The following is a 17,262-nucleotide window of genomic DNA, read 5'->3' as shown; positions in this document are numbered from 1 at the left end:
AACAATTTTAAGGCCCCTCATTAAGGCCATATAGCTATTGGAAATCCTTCGGGATATAACAAGGAGACAACCAGCTTTTTGATCAATGATTATGACACCATCTAGCCCCAATTAGACCCTTAATATCGCTCAACACCATGGCAATAGCCCAAACACTGACTACACTAATTATGTCCCACTGCAAGCCGACACGCTGCTTCCGTATAAATGCGCCAAAGGTCACCACTGCTCACAAACATACGGGAGAGCGTTGCAGCAAGAGTAACATACTAAAAAGAAAACTTACGAAATGTTTAGGCAAGCATTCATGAGCACGCATTTCCGCAGTAACAGCAAAATGAGCGTCGTTGCTATTTATCTCGATAATTTAAAAGCCCTTGCCCCACCCCTTTTCATTGTGCTCCGTTGGCGATATACGTATACTCTGGCCTATGCGGCACAGACACTACACAAGCGCAGCCCACTTTTCTGTATCTGTTTTCTATGCAAGGAAACTAAATGAGATTTCCGCGAGCAGGTAATCGCGACCGTCAACCGTCCTCGCGCACTCAGACACTCACTTTCACTTCTCACTCAAGGGTTCATGCCTGAACCACGTGAACATCGGAAGGCGTCCACAAAACTCTGGACTCCGCGCAGTTCGTCATTGCAGTCGAACGCGAAATCAAGTCGGCTCTGGGTGTGACAGTAACTGATGAAGAAGAACGCTTCAGCAGGATAATTCCAAATGTTCGACGGCTTGTCTTTCGTCTTTCTCGCTTCAAATAAGCGCAAAACGTGTGAAATGCTTTTCCTGCTTACATTTCTTCTGTCCCTGCAACCAATGCTGATTTGTGCAACCTCTTTGCCGTCTTCGCGTGAGTTGTAACGGATTTCTTCTTTGCTCAGCTCATAATTTATGCCCTGAAGCACAGTTTTGAGGAAAGCCGCACCCAGACCGCCATAATTCGCCGCCTCGATGCCATCCGTGTAATAGAATGGCGCATGCGCCCCTATCATCGAGACGGTCATGGTATTAATGAGGCTATCGTATACAAAAGGTTTGTCGGAAAACGAGTGGGGTAATCTCGTGGATTCGAAGTAGATGTCGCTGCCTATGTGCTCAGCGTTCGCTTTTCGTTCTGCTATCCAGTGTTGGAGTGTGGTGCCCTCTTCCGTTCCGTGTTGGGCGTAAATGCGGGCGAGCACCTCTTTGGACAGATACTCGGGTCTTGGCCACAAGTTGATCTTCATTTGTCTGAGCTTGCGCGCGATATTCGCATCTTTGGACACATTGGATGCTTCGTAGTACGCAGCCGCTGTTTCTCGTAAGCCGTTCAATAGCTGATCCACGTCCTCCCGAATGTTTGGCGGAAAGTTTAAGGCTACGTGGTTGGCTAGGACGAGTAGTTTGAAAGAGTGTTCCGTTTGAACTTGACAAAACAATGGTCGTAGACTGTCGGCAGCGGCTTTGGTTCCGTACTTGCTGATAAAGAATAAGTTATCCGCTAACGGGGCAAAAATCTGGAGAACCCACCAACCCAGGTGGCTTCGAATGACGCTGGAGTTATAGACCTGGTTCAGGTGGCTTGCGACGTAAGTGATACTGTCCGGTTCGATAAATACCTTGTCTGCTGGTGAGAAGCTTTCATTTGGGTGGAAGTACTTGTTCATCAAAGAAATCCAGCGACTTGTATTGATGCGCACTTCTTTCGCCAGGGCTTCGATCGTGTACTCTCGTGCGCTTCTGCCACACAAGAGCTCGAGCGCGTATACGATATTTCTCGTAATATTGAATATCTCATAATAGTTTATCTTCGGCGCGGATGCGTCCTCCGGTGTCAAGGGAAACGAGAAATGATTTATGTATTGCTGGACATGTTTGTGAATTTTAGATTCGGTCTCCATCTCTCTGTACAAGGTTGTCCAAAAGTCGATGTACGCGCTGTGGCCAATCCAGATGATCTTCTCGCCTGCGGCCGTCTTTTCAGGGAGCATCTTTGCGCTGAACCAGAGTGGTATATCCCATCTGATGAAAAGGTTGAAGAGGACGTCCAGCTTGTCCACAGGATCCACCGACACTTCGGGCCATGGAATGCTGAGATTACGTAGCAGCTGCTTAAAGACCTTCCGCGTGTATTCTGCGTCTTCCCCGTCCCGATTCACACAGGCTCCGTAGGACGCGGCGACGATGTTCATAGCGGGAACCTTGAAGCGATGCAGACGAATTTCATCCGCCAGCATTTGCGCCCACCGGTACTTGACGTTCCACTGCATGGACCAGCGCGTGTCGATATCCCGGTACCGGGTCGGCAGCCAGCGTGACGTGACGAACGCCTTGAAGTCTTGGCACGGGTCGATCGAGGTGTTGAGCGTGCCTCGCAGGAGTCCTTCGTACTCGAAGCAGCCGCCGCTTCGACAGGTGATCAGGAGGTTTTGGACTTGGGCCCCTGCGCCCCGTGGTCGTCGGGTCATCATTAAGACGAAAGATGTGAGTACCACAGCGAGAAGTACGGCAGCACAGAGAGCGCCGAGAAGCAACCAGACTTTTGAACCAAGACCGGAAGGGGACGTTTCTCCGCAGGTGGGTGGCGACTGCACCTGTGTGAAAACGATGGCCAGATTCGCACATTATGCCGGATCAAAATCGAGCATATTTACGACTCGAGAGCTTTCGTTTTGGTCGAAGAAAGCTTAGTTTTCAAGAAAGAAGCAGCGTGTCTGGCAGCAGAAAAGTAATCTTACAAATCTTTACGTTATGAAGTATGCGAAACTTTCGGTTCACACGATCAAAGAAAACGGCCTTAAGTGAAACAGGAACTGAAATTTCTCGACACGGTTGTAATCTTCCAGTCATGTGGAATAACTAAAACTTTTACTGCATTCGCGTCTTGTGCTCCCAAGGCGAACAGCTATTTACCTCTTCTGCAACTATGCAACAGGAGAATTTTTTGTTTTTTTCTTTTAGTTTCGCATGGAGCTTGAAAATGTGGCACAAAGTGTAGCTCGCATCCTGCAAGATAACTACAAATCTGTTCTCGCTTCGGCGAGCGCGGCTTCGGCCGCTTCTTTTTGAGCAGCGTCCGCTCCGGCGGACGCAGTTGTTGCTGCGACGCGCGTCTTTTCTTTCCTTTTTCTCTTTCCTCTGATCTTTTAGCTCTCCTCTATCTGCACGTGGCAGCGGTGGTGGCTTGGCTCGAGCCAGTAGCAGGCCCGTGCAATTTCCTCTTCATCCTTCTCTCAGTCACAACAACAACAACAACAACAAGATAACTACAAAATGATTTGCGTCGTCCTTACCTATCCGCGTTGTGGCTCAATCGTCCATTGACTGTCCCAACTAAAACCTTTCTGATTGACTTTCGTCACAAGAGGTCGCTATCGGTACATTTGTGCGTTTTAAAGAATTCATGCATATATAAGCTCAGAACCTGAAAAAACTGCAGGGAAAAATGAGAACTTTAAGAGACACTTAAACTGTACACACCGCGAGGGCTTGGAGTCCTTTTCCACTAGCAAAGCAATTGAAAGTGTGCTCTCTTAAAGAGCTGGGTTTTCGTGCCCTGTATATGGTTCTAATTTTTTCCGCGCTGTGTTTCGGAATTTGCAAACAGGAATAACATGTTGCTATATTTCGAGATGAGGTTATATGCGAAGCACGGCTCAAAATAATGAGCAAAACAAATTGTAGTATTGCCTTACCCTAGAGTGACATGATGCATTCAGTGTTAATATGCCTCATGGTTCATTAAAAAGAAATCATGACAAGCAACGATTGCCAGGACCAGTTACTGCGCGCACAATACTTGCGTTTTCATCTTTGGCGCGAAGCCGCCGAACGAGCGATATAAGACAAAAACACCACTAATGAACAAAAAACGGGCTATCGTGCGTTTTGAAGTGCAACACGTGCGGACTGAGGCGGCACACTTCGGCCGAGGCTACCTCACGAAAGTCAAAATCGATATTATCGCGTGAACGAAATCTCAAAACGCTAAGTTTCCGTTGTTGGCCTTTTATATTAATACTGCCCTTTACGGCCGTGATCAAACCGGAGAATTCGTCGTCACGTAAGGGACGCGTAGACGCCATAGGCGAAGATTAGTGGGTCGTTTCGCTACGCCGTAGGCATTCAATTTCAGGTCAAATCCGGCTAATGGAACTTTCTAATGCAATCTTTTTGGTTTACTTTTGATGTTGCCATTATATGTAAACTCCCTGTTTCCTGCTACTGATATGTGCAAGAGCTAATCCCATAATATACAGGTCAACATTAACGTCAATGACGCAACCATACTCCCCTGTGCGTAGGCCATACAGGTGTGTAGAAGACTCCACTCCTGATCCACCAAATATACATGGAGTTTTATCAGCCCATCAGCTTGTAATCATATGAATTGTTTTTGAAGTCCACGGTGCTGAATACGCTGCTAGTTTCATGCAACTGGGATTAAAATTCCTTGGTCCTCTAGTTGCGAAAAGAATGAGGCGAAAAAATTGAGGGGCACTTTGCGTAGAGGCGAAAGCGTTTTCCGCGCCACTTTGACTGCCTCTGTGGCACTAGTGACGTCACACACAATTAATGACTAATTACTGAGCAATGTCACATTACTAATCAATGGTTAATTACTGATTAATGGCTAAATACTAATTAACTGGTATTTAATTGCGCTTCAGCTTCGACTTTAGGAGTGGAACGCGAGAGCATGTTGCAGCGCTGCCAGGGCGTCCACGGAACGCCACCACCCGTTCGGCGCGATGCCTTGCCCTTTGAACGCAACGCTTTTTGAGGAAAGGAGGTCGAGCAGTAATTCTCTGCAATCTCGGTGGACACCTGAACTGCACCTTACAGGAAGGGAGGAAGTGGGAGTGAAAGAAGAAAAAGGGGCCGTAATGAAGAAAATTTGTATTTGAGGAAAGGAAATTACGCAGTAACTGTCTCGCATATCTCGGTGGACACCCGTCAATACGCCTTGCTTATCGCTAAACTGGTTTTTGAGGAAAGGAAATGTATCTGTCTCGCATACCGCGGTGGACACCTGAACCTCACCGTAACGGGAAGGGAGGAAGATGGGAGTGATTGCAAACCATCGAGCTGGCGTGGCAGAGTGGGTAGCATGCTCGTCTCGCACTCCGAAGACCGGGGTTCGATTCCCGAACTCGAACAATTTTCTACTCGGTTTTGTTTATTTGTCTGGCCCGATTATAAAGGTTAATTAGGCCAATTGGGTGAGTAAGCAATTAACTAAACTCATTCCCACTTACTTGGAGCATCACTATACGATCCCTTTAATTGGTTGCATGGTTACTTGCCAAGGTAAAATTGGCCCCGTTTGAAATTCGCGCACTGTGACGTCACGACCGTTTCGACCAATTGAAAAGCGTGACATTTCTATCGACAAGTCCTGCTTATAACGATGAGTCATTAAAGGTTTCCGCCTTAAAAAGTGGGTTTCTTACATGGTGGTGGTGGTAAAACTTTATTTCCCAAAGTAGGGGTCCTGAAGGACACTCGGCTAGGCGCCAGGTGTAGAGGGCAGCTCCCACGTAGGCACAGAGAGCCCGAAGCTCTCCGCCGCCGCGCGGGCCTCCTGGACAGCCCGAAGCTGGTCGTGAAGTGAAGCACTCTTTAGTACTTTGTCCCAATGTTCCTTGTTCTGGGCGTAGGCGTCACTTGATGCACAACCACACAGCATATGGGTCAGATCTACACGTTCACTGCACTGGTCACACACATGTTGTCCGTCGTAGTCTGGGTCGATGTGCTTCATGCGCCAGGGGTTGGGGTACGCGTTCGTTTGGAGCAAGCGTAACGTGACCGACTGGCTGCGGGTTAATTTCTTATCCGGGAGGGGAAACGCTCGTCTGCCTAGATAAAAGTGTTTAGTGAGCTCGTTGTACGTTAATAATTGATCCCTGAACTCGATATGTGGAGTAGCGGGGGAAACCGGAGGGACGCGGCCGATGAGCCCTCGCGCCGCCTCGTGTGCGATCTGGTTGAGATTCCGCAGGCCACCCCCTAAGCTGCCCATGTGTGCCGGGAACCATACGATGGAGTGATCGGTGATGTTACTTCCGCCTAAGATTCGTAGCGTCGTCTTGTCTATTCCGCCCTTGGCGAAAGCTCGAGTGGCTGCTCTAGAGTCGCTGTACACAGTTGTGATGCTCGAGTCTTTGAGAGCTAGTGCTATCGCTGCTTGTTCAGCTACCTCTGGTTTCTTCGTGAAAAGTGTGAGTGAGTTACGCGTTCGCCCGTGTCCGTCGACTACTGCTACCGAGTAGGCATGCTTTCCCGGTATGTACGCTGCATCCACGAAAGCTGTCTGGTCTGGAAACCTTGCCGCGTCCGCAGCGAGGGCTTTGGCGCAGGCGAGTCTTCTTCCTTGATTGTGGATCGGGTGTACGTTTCTTGGGAAGGGGAACACTTTAATTGCTTCTCGCACGACTTTAGGTAACTGCAGGACGTTGTCCCTTTCTGCTATGGTGTTCAGGCCGAGCTTGACGAGAATCTCTCTGCCCGCTTTAGTGCTTGATAGGCGTGCGATCTGTGCCGTGTGCTGTGCCTCGATGATTTCGGCAAGGGTATTGTGCACTCCTAGCTGTAAGAGAAGATCAGTGGAGGCATTATCGGGAAGCCCCAACGCTGTCTTGAAAGCTCGACGTATGTGTACTTCGAGCCTTTTCCGATGTACTTTTTTCAAGTTGAGCATCGCAGCCACGTATATGATGTGACAGAGCACAAAAGCGTGGACCATTCTAATGGCGTTGTTCTCGCTCAATCCCCTGTGCCTATTCATGATGCGCCGAAACATCCGGATCGTGTTTGCAATCTTGATCGTGATGCTGTCCAACATTGCCGAGTTGGACCCGTTACTTTCGATGATTAGTCCTAGAATTCGTATTTTGTCAACCGCAGGTATGCGATTTCCATCCCTGTCGTGTAACTCTATGCATGGAGTGGGGTGTCTGCGCCAGTCGTTGGACGGGCGCCCTGGTCTTGGGGGGTGGTAAATGAGCAGCTCCGATTTTCTGGAAGAGCAGCGAAGTCCCATTGGGGCGAGATGGGCCTCGGTAACCGTGATGGCTTCTTGCATGCGAGCTTCCAATTCCGCATCGCTCCCACCGGTGCTCCAGATGGTGACATCGTCTGCGTATATGGTGTGCTCCACACCAGCAATTTCACCCAGTGCGCGAGAAAGCTTTGTCATCGCCAAGTTAAATAAGAATGGTGAAAGTACTGAGCCTTGTGGTGTTCCCTTATCGCCCAGTTCAAAGCTCTCCGAGACGTGCTCGCCTATCCGGAGAGTGGCCGTTCGATCCTCCAGAAATGCCTTGACGTAGCGGTAGAAGCGTGTTCCGAGATTGTGGTCAGATATGGCTTTGAGAATGGTTTGATGTTGGATGTTGTCAAAAGCTTGTTCCACGTCTAGTCCCAGCAGCGCCTTGGTGTCTCGTGTGGGGCGATCCAACAGACTTTTCTTGATTCGTAGCATAGCATCTTGCGTTGAGAGACCCGGCCTGCCTATCATATTGGAGGGGAAGTACTCCTTTTCTTCTACGTATTCCGATAGTCTATTAAGTATGACGTGTTCGGCTAGCTTTCCTAGGCAGGACGTTAATGAGATGGGCCTTAGGTTTTGTAGGCCCAGCGGCTTGCCTGGTTTTGGGATGAGGACCGTGTTTGCATGTTTCCATTCGGCAGGAAGATGGCCAGTTTTCCAGGCTTCGTTGATTTGTTGCGTTAGGAACGTGACCGAGCTGTCCTCTAAATTTCGGAGAGCCCGATTTGTGATACCATCAGGGCCTGCTGCAGAGTTACTGTTGAGTTCGTGAATTGCAAAGTGTACTTCGCTTTCTGTGAAGTCCGTATCAAGCTGCGAGTTTGGGGCACCGTCATAGTTCTTCCTTTCTAAGGTACTGGGTAGCCCCGATTTAAGCGGTAAGTACCGTTTGGCAAGGTCTTCCACAAGGACTTCGGCAGTAGTGGTTTGCTTCGCGCAGTGTACTAATTTACTGAGCCTGGTCCGTTGCATATTTTTGGACTTTGTTCCGTGTTCGTAGAGGAGGTGTTTTATGAGCCCCCACCCACTCCCTCTGCGTATTTGGCCGTTGAGGGAGTTACAGACTTCGTCCCATTGTTGTCGGGAGAGATCCACGCAGTATTCTTCAATGGTCTTGTTGAGAGCGGCAAGTTTCCTTCGTAGTCTTCTGTTGAAACGTTGCCCCTTCCACCTGGCTAGAATGGAATGTTTGGCTTCGAGAAGATTCGCTAATCGACTGTCCATTCTCTCTACCTTAACGTCCGTGGTAATCGTTCGCTCTGAGGCTACGATGTCGTCTTTGAGCTGCTTGGTCCAGCTCGTTATCGTTTGCTTTGTGGTTTCTCCGGATGACTTGGATCGCTGCGTCCGTACTGCACGAAATTTGTCCCAATCGATTAGCTTGTACTCCCTTTGCCTCTTTCCTGGTATCTCTGCATCAATTCGGATAATATAGTGGTCACTGCCAAGGTCGATGCCCGAATTGTGCCAAGCGCATTTCTCGAGGCCCCGGACGAAAGTGAGGTCCGGTGTGGTGTCTCGGCATGTGGAAGTGCCACATCTCGTTGGAATTTCCGGGTCTGTGATCAGCGTGAAGTCGAGATCGGAGGCTGTCGTGAGAAGACGATCTCCCTTGCTAGAGGGATACGCGTAGCCCCAAGCCTGGTGTGGGGCGTTGAAATCTCCACCTAAAATCAGCGGACTATCTTTGGCGATGTGGGCAATCTTGCCCAGAATGCCTCTGAACCCTTGCCTCGTATCCTTAGGGCTGCTGTACAGATTTGTGAGGAAGATGCTTTGCTTGTTCCCTACGTGGTCGTTCGGTATGATCTCGATCGTGAGGTGTTCTAGATAGCAGGCTGTGTGGCGGATGTCATGCCGAATGTATGGGATCTTCTTTCCAATCAGTAAAGCGACGCCTCTGCCTTGCTCGTTTCTGTGGGCTTCGGCCTTATAGCCTGTAAGGGACAATTCGGTTGTGAGTGTTTCTTGTAGCAGGACCGCCCTTTTTGAGGCGATCCCCCTGCAGTTCCATTGCCAGACGCGGAGATTGCGTGTCTTATTTGGCACTGCTATGTTGACCGTTGTAGCCCCCTTCGCTTGCAGTGAGACCGTCGCGAGGTGGGCTTTGCGTTGCGATGTGTTGTGAACTCATCCTCTCCATCGCCGGTACTACCGTATTGTTCAGATACATTTCCATTTTCTGTACTCGCGTGCTAAACATGTCCATTTTCTCGTTCATTCGCACCATGCTTACATGACATTAGAATATTACATGACATTAGAATAAAATTAGAATTAGAATTTCTTACATGACATTAGAATAAAACTAATTCCCGCGAACAGTCTCTGAGCGGCGAGATGCCCATACGATAAACACTTACTTTTTCTCCGTTTAATATAATGACCTCGCTTCCTTGCGCGTCAGAAAACCGTGAATTTATCTTGGCGTAACCTGTCGGGCCATTGCTGACATTTAAATGACCTTGAGTAAGTCATGTTGAGCTAGTCCGTTTTTAAGCCATATAAGCCAGCTGAAGACGGGCAGGCGGCAGGGCTATATGGTTTATGGGGGTTTAACGTCCCAAAGCGACTCAGGCTATGAGGGACGCCGTAGTGAAGGGCTCCGGACATTTCGACCACTTGAGGTTCTTTAACGTAGCCGAGCGCCATAACCAATTAGCCACCGCGGCGGCCCGCTGAATAAATAGACTTCCAGGCAAGCTGCGCTAAAATCGCTTCGCGCGGGTAGGCGTCGAGGACGAGGCGAAACAAGATTTAAAAAAGTTGCGGAATGTCTGTGATGTTAAAGAAACCGCTTCACGAATGTCTTCCAGCAGTAGCTTTTTTTTTAGCGCTTCGCAGATATCTGTAGTCAAAATTTGAATTTTAGAGTCTGTGCACGCCTTTCCCTCTCCTCAGTCATTTTTTACGTGGTGAAAGGTCGGCGCTCTTCCGCTGGCCCCACCTCCGGGGGCGGAGCTTCCTGAGCCGCCGGAGCTACGTCACTTATTGGCTGCGGCCATGGTAGCTGCCAGACGTCTGAAATAACCTAACCAATAGCCAGCTCTGAACAGGTGTACGCAGGAGCGATGCGAAGGAACAAGGCGCGAGCATTAAAAAGTCGCCGGAAAGGGCTCGCCAACTTTCGCGCGCGGTTGTGGGTTCTCTGGTGCGTGTAGAAGTGTTATTTGGCTGAGGTGCTCATAACAACAAAGTACAATGATTGAACAAGTTGACGTGCTCTACTCTGAAGGTGTTTCAGAACCCTTTTAATTAAATAAGCGCTCCTCTTCGACCGCAGCTGCGTAACATGACTCGCTCGACTCGATACACCGATTCAACGTCAACGCTCTCAACGTAGGTTGCTCGGATGCTAACTCGATCCTCTACTGTCGTGGTGCACATGGGAGCCACTGTACAGAGCAAGCACAACGAGAACACTTATGGCAATTAGACTGAATGCACTCTGCAAGCTGTGCCCGTTGTATTATCCAGGCGCCCTTAAAGTCACGTGGGGGCCATCTGTACCAGCCAGTTGCTCGTCAAGTGGCGCGTGCTGTAAATGTCCTGGCTACCCAGGGACCCGTGAATATGCTCTCCGCACTCTAAGAGTCTACTTCGGCCCCTGTTCGACGCACCTGCAGTGCCGGATGCTGACGGCTCCTCATCCCGGTTTGCGATGCTCTCGGCAGAGACCTCATGGCAGCTTCGTCCCGAGCGACGTTGGACAGCTTCTTTGTCTTCCACGGGTGACTGGCACGTGTCCACGTGAGTCGTAAAGCGTGGCGCCTGCAAAAAGAAAATCGTAATTATTCTAACCACTGAGCCGTGAAATCCGCATCTAGAATAACAAACGGAAGTAACATCTAGAGATAACAACGGAGAATTGCTGAAAAGCCTTAGCGGCTTGCGACGTCGGTGCGCACCTAATCACAATGGCATTAACAATCAAATGCTGCAAACCTCTTTCTTGGCGAAAGAAAGGCGCTTCTGTGCTACTTCAATCAAGTATGCGTGACCAGCGGCGTTCCGCCGTCAGCTTATGGGGATACGGAGCCATGACGAAAATATTATAATGGCGTGTGACAGCTCCGTCTCGGTAATCAAAGCTTTATTAGCACAAATTGTGAGTTCGCCGGGAATAAATGTAGCATTGATTCCTTTTGTGTAATCGTTTTCTGTAAAAATGAAAACTATCCATGACTACATTTTTTCAAGTGGAACAACTCACTCCATTAGTGTCCGACTTATAAATGTGAAAGTTACCAGGGGCTTAGAAGAACATTTCAACATTGTTCCCTCAAGTAAAGTTTCGCCTACAAAGCGAAAAGGTTCTTTTCTCTTCCTTCCTTCTTTTGCACGACGGGTGCCCCGTCGGAGACGGCTTTTGATGTCTTGAAGGCTGAAGGTTTAGCTAGACAATACTTGGCAACAACCGAGAACTTGCAGGGGATATAAACTGAATCTTTATGTACAATAGTTTACATATATACAACAAGTTGAGCAGTGAGAACCAAAACATGGAACTGGCTAACATTTAGGGGAGGCCCCTACTCGGCATAGCCGAAGATGCGTTACAACTTCCCGTAGCCCAGAACCCCTTTTACGGGCTTCGGGACCCAGTTTTAAAGACACATGGGCCCGGCCCACATTCTTCAGCATCCAATCGTGTCCAACTCTTAATACGATTGGTTATTAGCCGTGTGGCCCGCCCTCCAACTTCCGTAAGGCACATAACCCTCTCTCAAATATACATAGTGTAAAAAGGACATCATTTTTAAAACACCGTACATTCCGAGAATGGACAAACGGATTGGCTCCCGGGGTTACGTGCCACGCCTCGCACTTCCACTGTATTAGACAAACTCTCTCCCCTATGGAAAGAAAAGCAAAATACTTAAACACACATAGCAAAACACTTCCACTATATTAGACCAACTCTCTCCCCTAAGGAAGAAAAATCAAAACACATAGAAACAACATAGCAAGACACCTCCACGGGCGCTGGTCTCCCCAGAACCCGTGGCCTTGACGGTTCTCAGAATTAGGGCAATTATGGGACCCAAACGCGGGCCACAACTGTCGCGCACAACAACCGGGAACACCGAACCGCGACCCATGCCAGTCCGATTGCCCTGGACTGCCGACCCAGCAGCCGCCCCCCCCCCCCCCCCCCCGGGGTCCTGGCGGCGTCATAACTCAACTGGCCGTCACTTTCCCTAATTAAGCAGGTGGCTGCGTCCGTTCTGTCCGGTGGCGTCTTCTGCGCGCGCCCGTTTCTTGTGAACTGCTGATGTTTCAAGTTTACAGCTTCGGCGCCATCACCGACCACCAGCCAGTTGCACCGTCGTCGACAACACCCGAGGGCGCCAAGCCACGTTCCTATACGAGTCGGATCACAATGGACTGCCGAGCCAGCAGCCGCCCCCCGGGGTCCCGGCGGCGTCATAACTCAACTGGCCGTCACTTTCCCTAATTAAGCAGGTGGCTGCGTCCGTTCTGTCCGGTGGCGTCTTCTGCACGCGCCTGTTTCTTGAGAACTGCTGATGTTTCAAGTTTACAGCTTCGGCGCCATCACCGACCACCAGCCAGCTGCACCGTCGTCGACAACACCCGAGGGCGCCAAGCCACGTTCCTATACGAGTCGGATCACAATGGACTGCCGAGCCAGCAGCCGTCCTCCGGGGTCCGGGCGGCGTCATAATTCAAGTGGCCGTCACTTTCCCTAATTAAGCATGTGGCTGTGCTCGTTCTGTCCGGTGGCGTCTCCTGCGCGCTCCCGTTTCTTGAGACCGAGTTGTCGAGCCTAGGGGCCATACCGGACGCCAGCCAGCAGCACTGTCGCCCACAACCCCCATTCATCCGGACGCGCCCGGCCCCGCTTCGTCTAGCAGTGTTCTCTTTTCAAAAGAAAAGATGTCGAACCTCCGACGAAGCGTTAGTATCTAAATTGGGCCGCAAGTAGTGTTTGTCAAGACGCTTTGAGCCGTCGGCGTACGATGCAGTGGTGGTGCTGACATTTTTATGGCTCTTTCTACACGGGCGCGAAGCGGTCCCGGCGAGAAACACGCGTCCTTCCCCGAAAGGGGACAATGCGCGGCTTGACAGAGCCGGCCGCTCCGGCACAGGAGAAAGCGGCGGCACAGGAGACAGAAAGATGGGCGCTCCTAATGAGACTGCGCGCATCCACTGATCTCCTTGGGGCCCGCTCAAAGGCGAAGCTCACTTCCCTTAGCCGCGAAGAAAGGAGGGGTGAGGGGGGAATAAACACACATGGCGCATGCTAGCCCTCTACACCTCAGATGAAATTTAATAAACAACTTTAAATTGTTGATTGTTGGGGAGGATCCTCCCAAGTTCAGCGCTGGCGAAAGATCATTATGCAGGCTTTTGTCTCATACTCAGGTAATTTTGCTGTTTGTCACTCAGGCCATGAAAACTTCAATCTTTCCGCTGTGAACTCTCTCGTAATTTGCAATTAGAGCAGCCTCTTCCTTGCGCACATTAACAACGTGCTGGACACGAAGACGCAATCGCAGTCGTCTGACGGAACTGCCTCTTCGACACTACAGACGAAATGCGTAAGCCTGAATGGTGTTCTCCGGCGAGTTCTTTGTGATCTCCCAAAGGAACAGCAACCACATTCTTTCTGTAAATGAAGCATTCCACAAGGAAACTTCCACACAGGCACGAAGCCGTCTTCGTTCCTTGCGCTATCCACTACAACCCCCACCAACTCTCCCAGCATTTCGTTCTTCTAGAAAACTTCCGTTTCACCAATAAGACGCTGGACACCTTCTGGGGTTTGTCCGGACACGCCGTTCCAGCGCTTATTTAGTCTCACCTTCTTATCTTTTTTGAAAAAAGATTAGCAGCGATGCCTATTAACACTTGATTTAATAAAGTTTTTCTAACGACAACGACAACAGTAATCAAACTGTTCTGCAATAACAGCGTGTGGGAGGATGTGAAAGAGTTCTGCACCCGAAGACTGAAAAGCAAGTGTCATGACTATAGTGAAGTTCGCGGTGCCGTGTTTTGAAAGGGGTCAGTGAACCCAGCGGGAGAACGGAGGCGCTGAATGGCGGGGGATTACAGGAGACTTCAAACTCCCCTTATGGACGGAGTCGTTAGGCGGCATCCTGTGTGCACGTGTGTACGGCGAGGCTGGCCCGCGTCACAGTGCGTGGCTCTTTGTACCATGTCTGCAGCGGCATGCTTTGACCTATTGTCACGCTAGCTGCAGGCATGAGGAGCGACGACGAGAAACAGATGAGTTGAAATGGCGTTCCTCGAACTTGGCGGCAACCGGACCTTGGGAAAGCGAGTGTTCGCGAAGCTCGCAGCGGGAAAGCATAATTATCCGAAATCGTGATGGTGGAAAGTGTGCATATGTGTACAGTGTCGCGATGAGTTAGCTTCTTTCCCCAATCATTCATTGGTTGTGTTATTCTTTCCCCAACTGCTGATTTGTGGTATTTTCCTTTCCCCAATAAGTTATTGGGTGGATGTTTGTATAGTACTTGATTGGTTATTCTCCCACCGAGGGCGGGGACATTGGTTTTAAAACCAGCTGCTTCGGCAGGACCGAGGGCTGGTTTCGTCACCTAGAACTGCGAGCCAGTCAATTGTAAATATGTTTTCTCCTTGCTTGTATCTTCCTTTGTGCTTTTAATTGTTATAAAAAGTTTAACCTCTCCAGAAGTGTCCTCTTGCAATGTGATTGAGCAATTCGAATCTGCAAGACGTCAAGCATCCTACAACAATCATCATTAACTAAATTTCCCAGACGAGATCGAGAGGGAATCCAATCATTAACTAAATTTCCCTCTACGAGATCAATAGAGGGAATCCTACTGGCGCAGCCGACAGGATTTGCTACGTCTTCATGCTCGAGGTATCTGACGGAGGGGCGGAGGATCAAGTCGGTGGACAAGCTGCAGAGCGGTACGTCCTAAAGGAGGAACGTCAGCGTCATAGAGCGACGCTGAAAGCTTCATGAGACTGCTGGTCATTGTCAACGGGACGTAGGAGGCTCAAGTCAGCGAGAAGCTGAAGGAGCCAGGCGACCGACGTGTCGTGGAGGTGCCAAATCCGTGAGCTGCGGAAGGAACCAGGCGTCCGCGTTGAGGTTCAAGAGAAGAACCAGGCGACCAGCAAGTCAAACGAGACAGGACAAGTCAGCGAGCTGCTGTGAGAGCCGGGGCTCAACTCAACTCATCCGCATCAAGGAGCCCGCTGTCGTCACTCAGGGCGACGAGATTGCCGTGGCAGAGGAAAGCAACCTGCGAGGTAGACCTTTCTGCTTCCTCCGAATTCACCATGTCGGTGTAGTGTTTTCGTGCTATAAACGATAGCACGGAAAAGGGAGATGGCTGCCGTACGGTATAATCGGGAGGGCATTATGCGACGCGTTGAGGTTGAGCAGAAGGCAGAGCAGCTGCTGGAGATTGAGAAGCTGAAACTTCTCATTGAGCAAGAAAAGTTAAAGCTTGCGCAGATGCAATCGAAATTAAAGCAGGGACCGAACATTGCTAGCGCGATCCAATTTGCTGCAATTCAATGCCTTGACTGCATGAAATTTGGGCATCTAATGATTAACTGCCCGAATTCGAAGCGAGAACAAAGTGTTCCGGTTGTAAGGAGAGAGGTGTGCAAACTAGTAGCCCATGTGGAAATGCTGGTGCCTGAGAGGCTGTGTTCCCACTCGGAGATGATTGTTGAGAAGGCCAGTCAATCAGATAAGACAGAGGACCAGGCATGCGGCGATTTGCGTACCAAAGGTAAGCGTTCTAAAACCTGTGTCGCCTCAGGGACCGAAATAGCGGTTAGGCAGCAGGGCCCAATCGGGTGTGCCGTGCCAGAAGAGATGGCTGAGGGCATAGGGGCGTTGTTCACGCCTGTGAAGCTCTGCCTGTCAGAGCAAACTAAGATAGAGCAGACCCAGAAGGCACATGAGTGCATTGTTTGTGAACAGGTTGGCGCAAACTCTGGGGCAGCTGCAACGCTCGACGAAGAGGTAGAGCAGGCGCGGATAACGAGAACACCCTTCGCAGGCAAGTGTAAGCTAGCTGCCAAAGATGAGGTGGGTAGCCAGCCGGAGCGGACACTCTGCGCAGTGACCGCAGATACTATAGCTGAAGGTGTAGGGAAGTTGGCAACACCTGAGACACACTCGCTGCGAGAACAGCCAGACAGGGAGCAGCTATATGTAGCAAATGAGAGCGCATATTTTGAAGAAGATTTTAAAACTTCGCATGAGTCTGTTCAAGACAAACCTGAGGCTCCGGTGGAGCTTGAGGCAGATCCGAAAGCTGCCAATGTTATTGCAGATGATCATAGGCTAACCAAGAAAGATGAGCCTGCATTTGATGCCGAGGATGAGAGAAATGCGCGTTTGATCACTGCAATGGTTTTCGAAGCTGATAAGGTACTGCAGGATTGGGATAATGCATCTGTCCCCGTGGCTATCAGTATGGAGGAGAGACAGTGTGCTGCATTGCCAGAAGTGCGCAAGCAAGCTGGTGGAGTCAATTATGAGAAAAGAAGGCTCGAAGGCATGATTTTCTTTGAAGTGAACGTCGGTGGGCAGTTGTACGAAGAGCTAGGGCTACTTGAATCTCGTTGCAAAACTGCATGCGAAGTAGCCGATGAGAGGCCTGAGCGAACTGTAAAATTGAAAGAAGTGGAGAATGCAGACGCGAGGGCAGCAGCAATCTTCGTAGCCCGCGGGGAGCAGGTGAGCTCTATTGCTCCGACGGTGGCGGCAGCCTTTAGAACCGGTGTTTTCCCGGATAATTCGGAAGTTGGGTCCAGTCTTCTGGGCAAGGCTCAAAAGAAACAAGTGTTGTTTCGAGATGTAGGTGGCTAGAATTTATTTCTGCCAGTTTGGGCACCGATCTGACATGGTGAACTCTGGAATGTGCAGATTGGTTTCCGGCCTTGTGTGTGCGGGTTGAAATATCCGCTGTGTGCGCGCATGTGTGCGTGCTGGTGTACTGACCGGACAGCCGGCGCATGTGTGCGTGTTGGTGGACTGACCGGACAGCCGACGTACGTGTGTGTGCGTGCGTATGTACTTTTGTTGTTGGACACCGTGGCTGAACTTTAATGTCCCACTGACAACAAGTGTCTGTGTGACATTCTTGGTTGGGAGGAGTGAAGTTCGCGGTGCCGTGTTTTGAAAGGGGTCAGTGAACCCAGCGGGAGAACGGAGGCGCTGAATGGCGGGGGATTACAG

The 17,262-nt window shown here is 50.1% G+C and overlaps 1 protein-coding gene across 1 annotated transcript; it reads right to left on the bottom strand.

The window, feature by feature from the left end:
* Positions 1 to 405: 405 nt before the first annotated feature.
* LOC149359937 (uncharacterized) lies at positions 406 to 2,705 on the bottom strand. The gene has a single exon (XM_089569163.1). The coding sequence runs from the start codon at positions 2,455 to 2,457 to the stop codon at positions 574 to 576; it is 1,884 nt and encodes a 627-aa protein (XP_089425289.1). The 5' UTR covers positions 2,458 to 2,705; the 3' UTR covers positions 406 to 573.
* Between the last annotated feature and the right edge of the window lie 14,557 nt (positions 2,706 to 17,262).

Source organism: Amblyomma mixtum, chromosome 2 (assembly GCF_055824585.1).
Source record: "Amblyomma mixtum isolate Tamu chromosome 2, ASM5582458v1, whole genome shotgun sequence".
NCBI lineage: Eukaryota > Metazoa > Arthropoda > Arachnida > Ixodida > Ixodidae > Amblyomma > Amblyomma mixtum.
The sequence above is the reverse complement of the archived record's forward strand: the minus strand, read 5'-3'. Positions and strand labels throughout refer to the sequence as shown.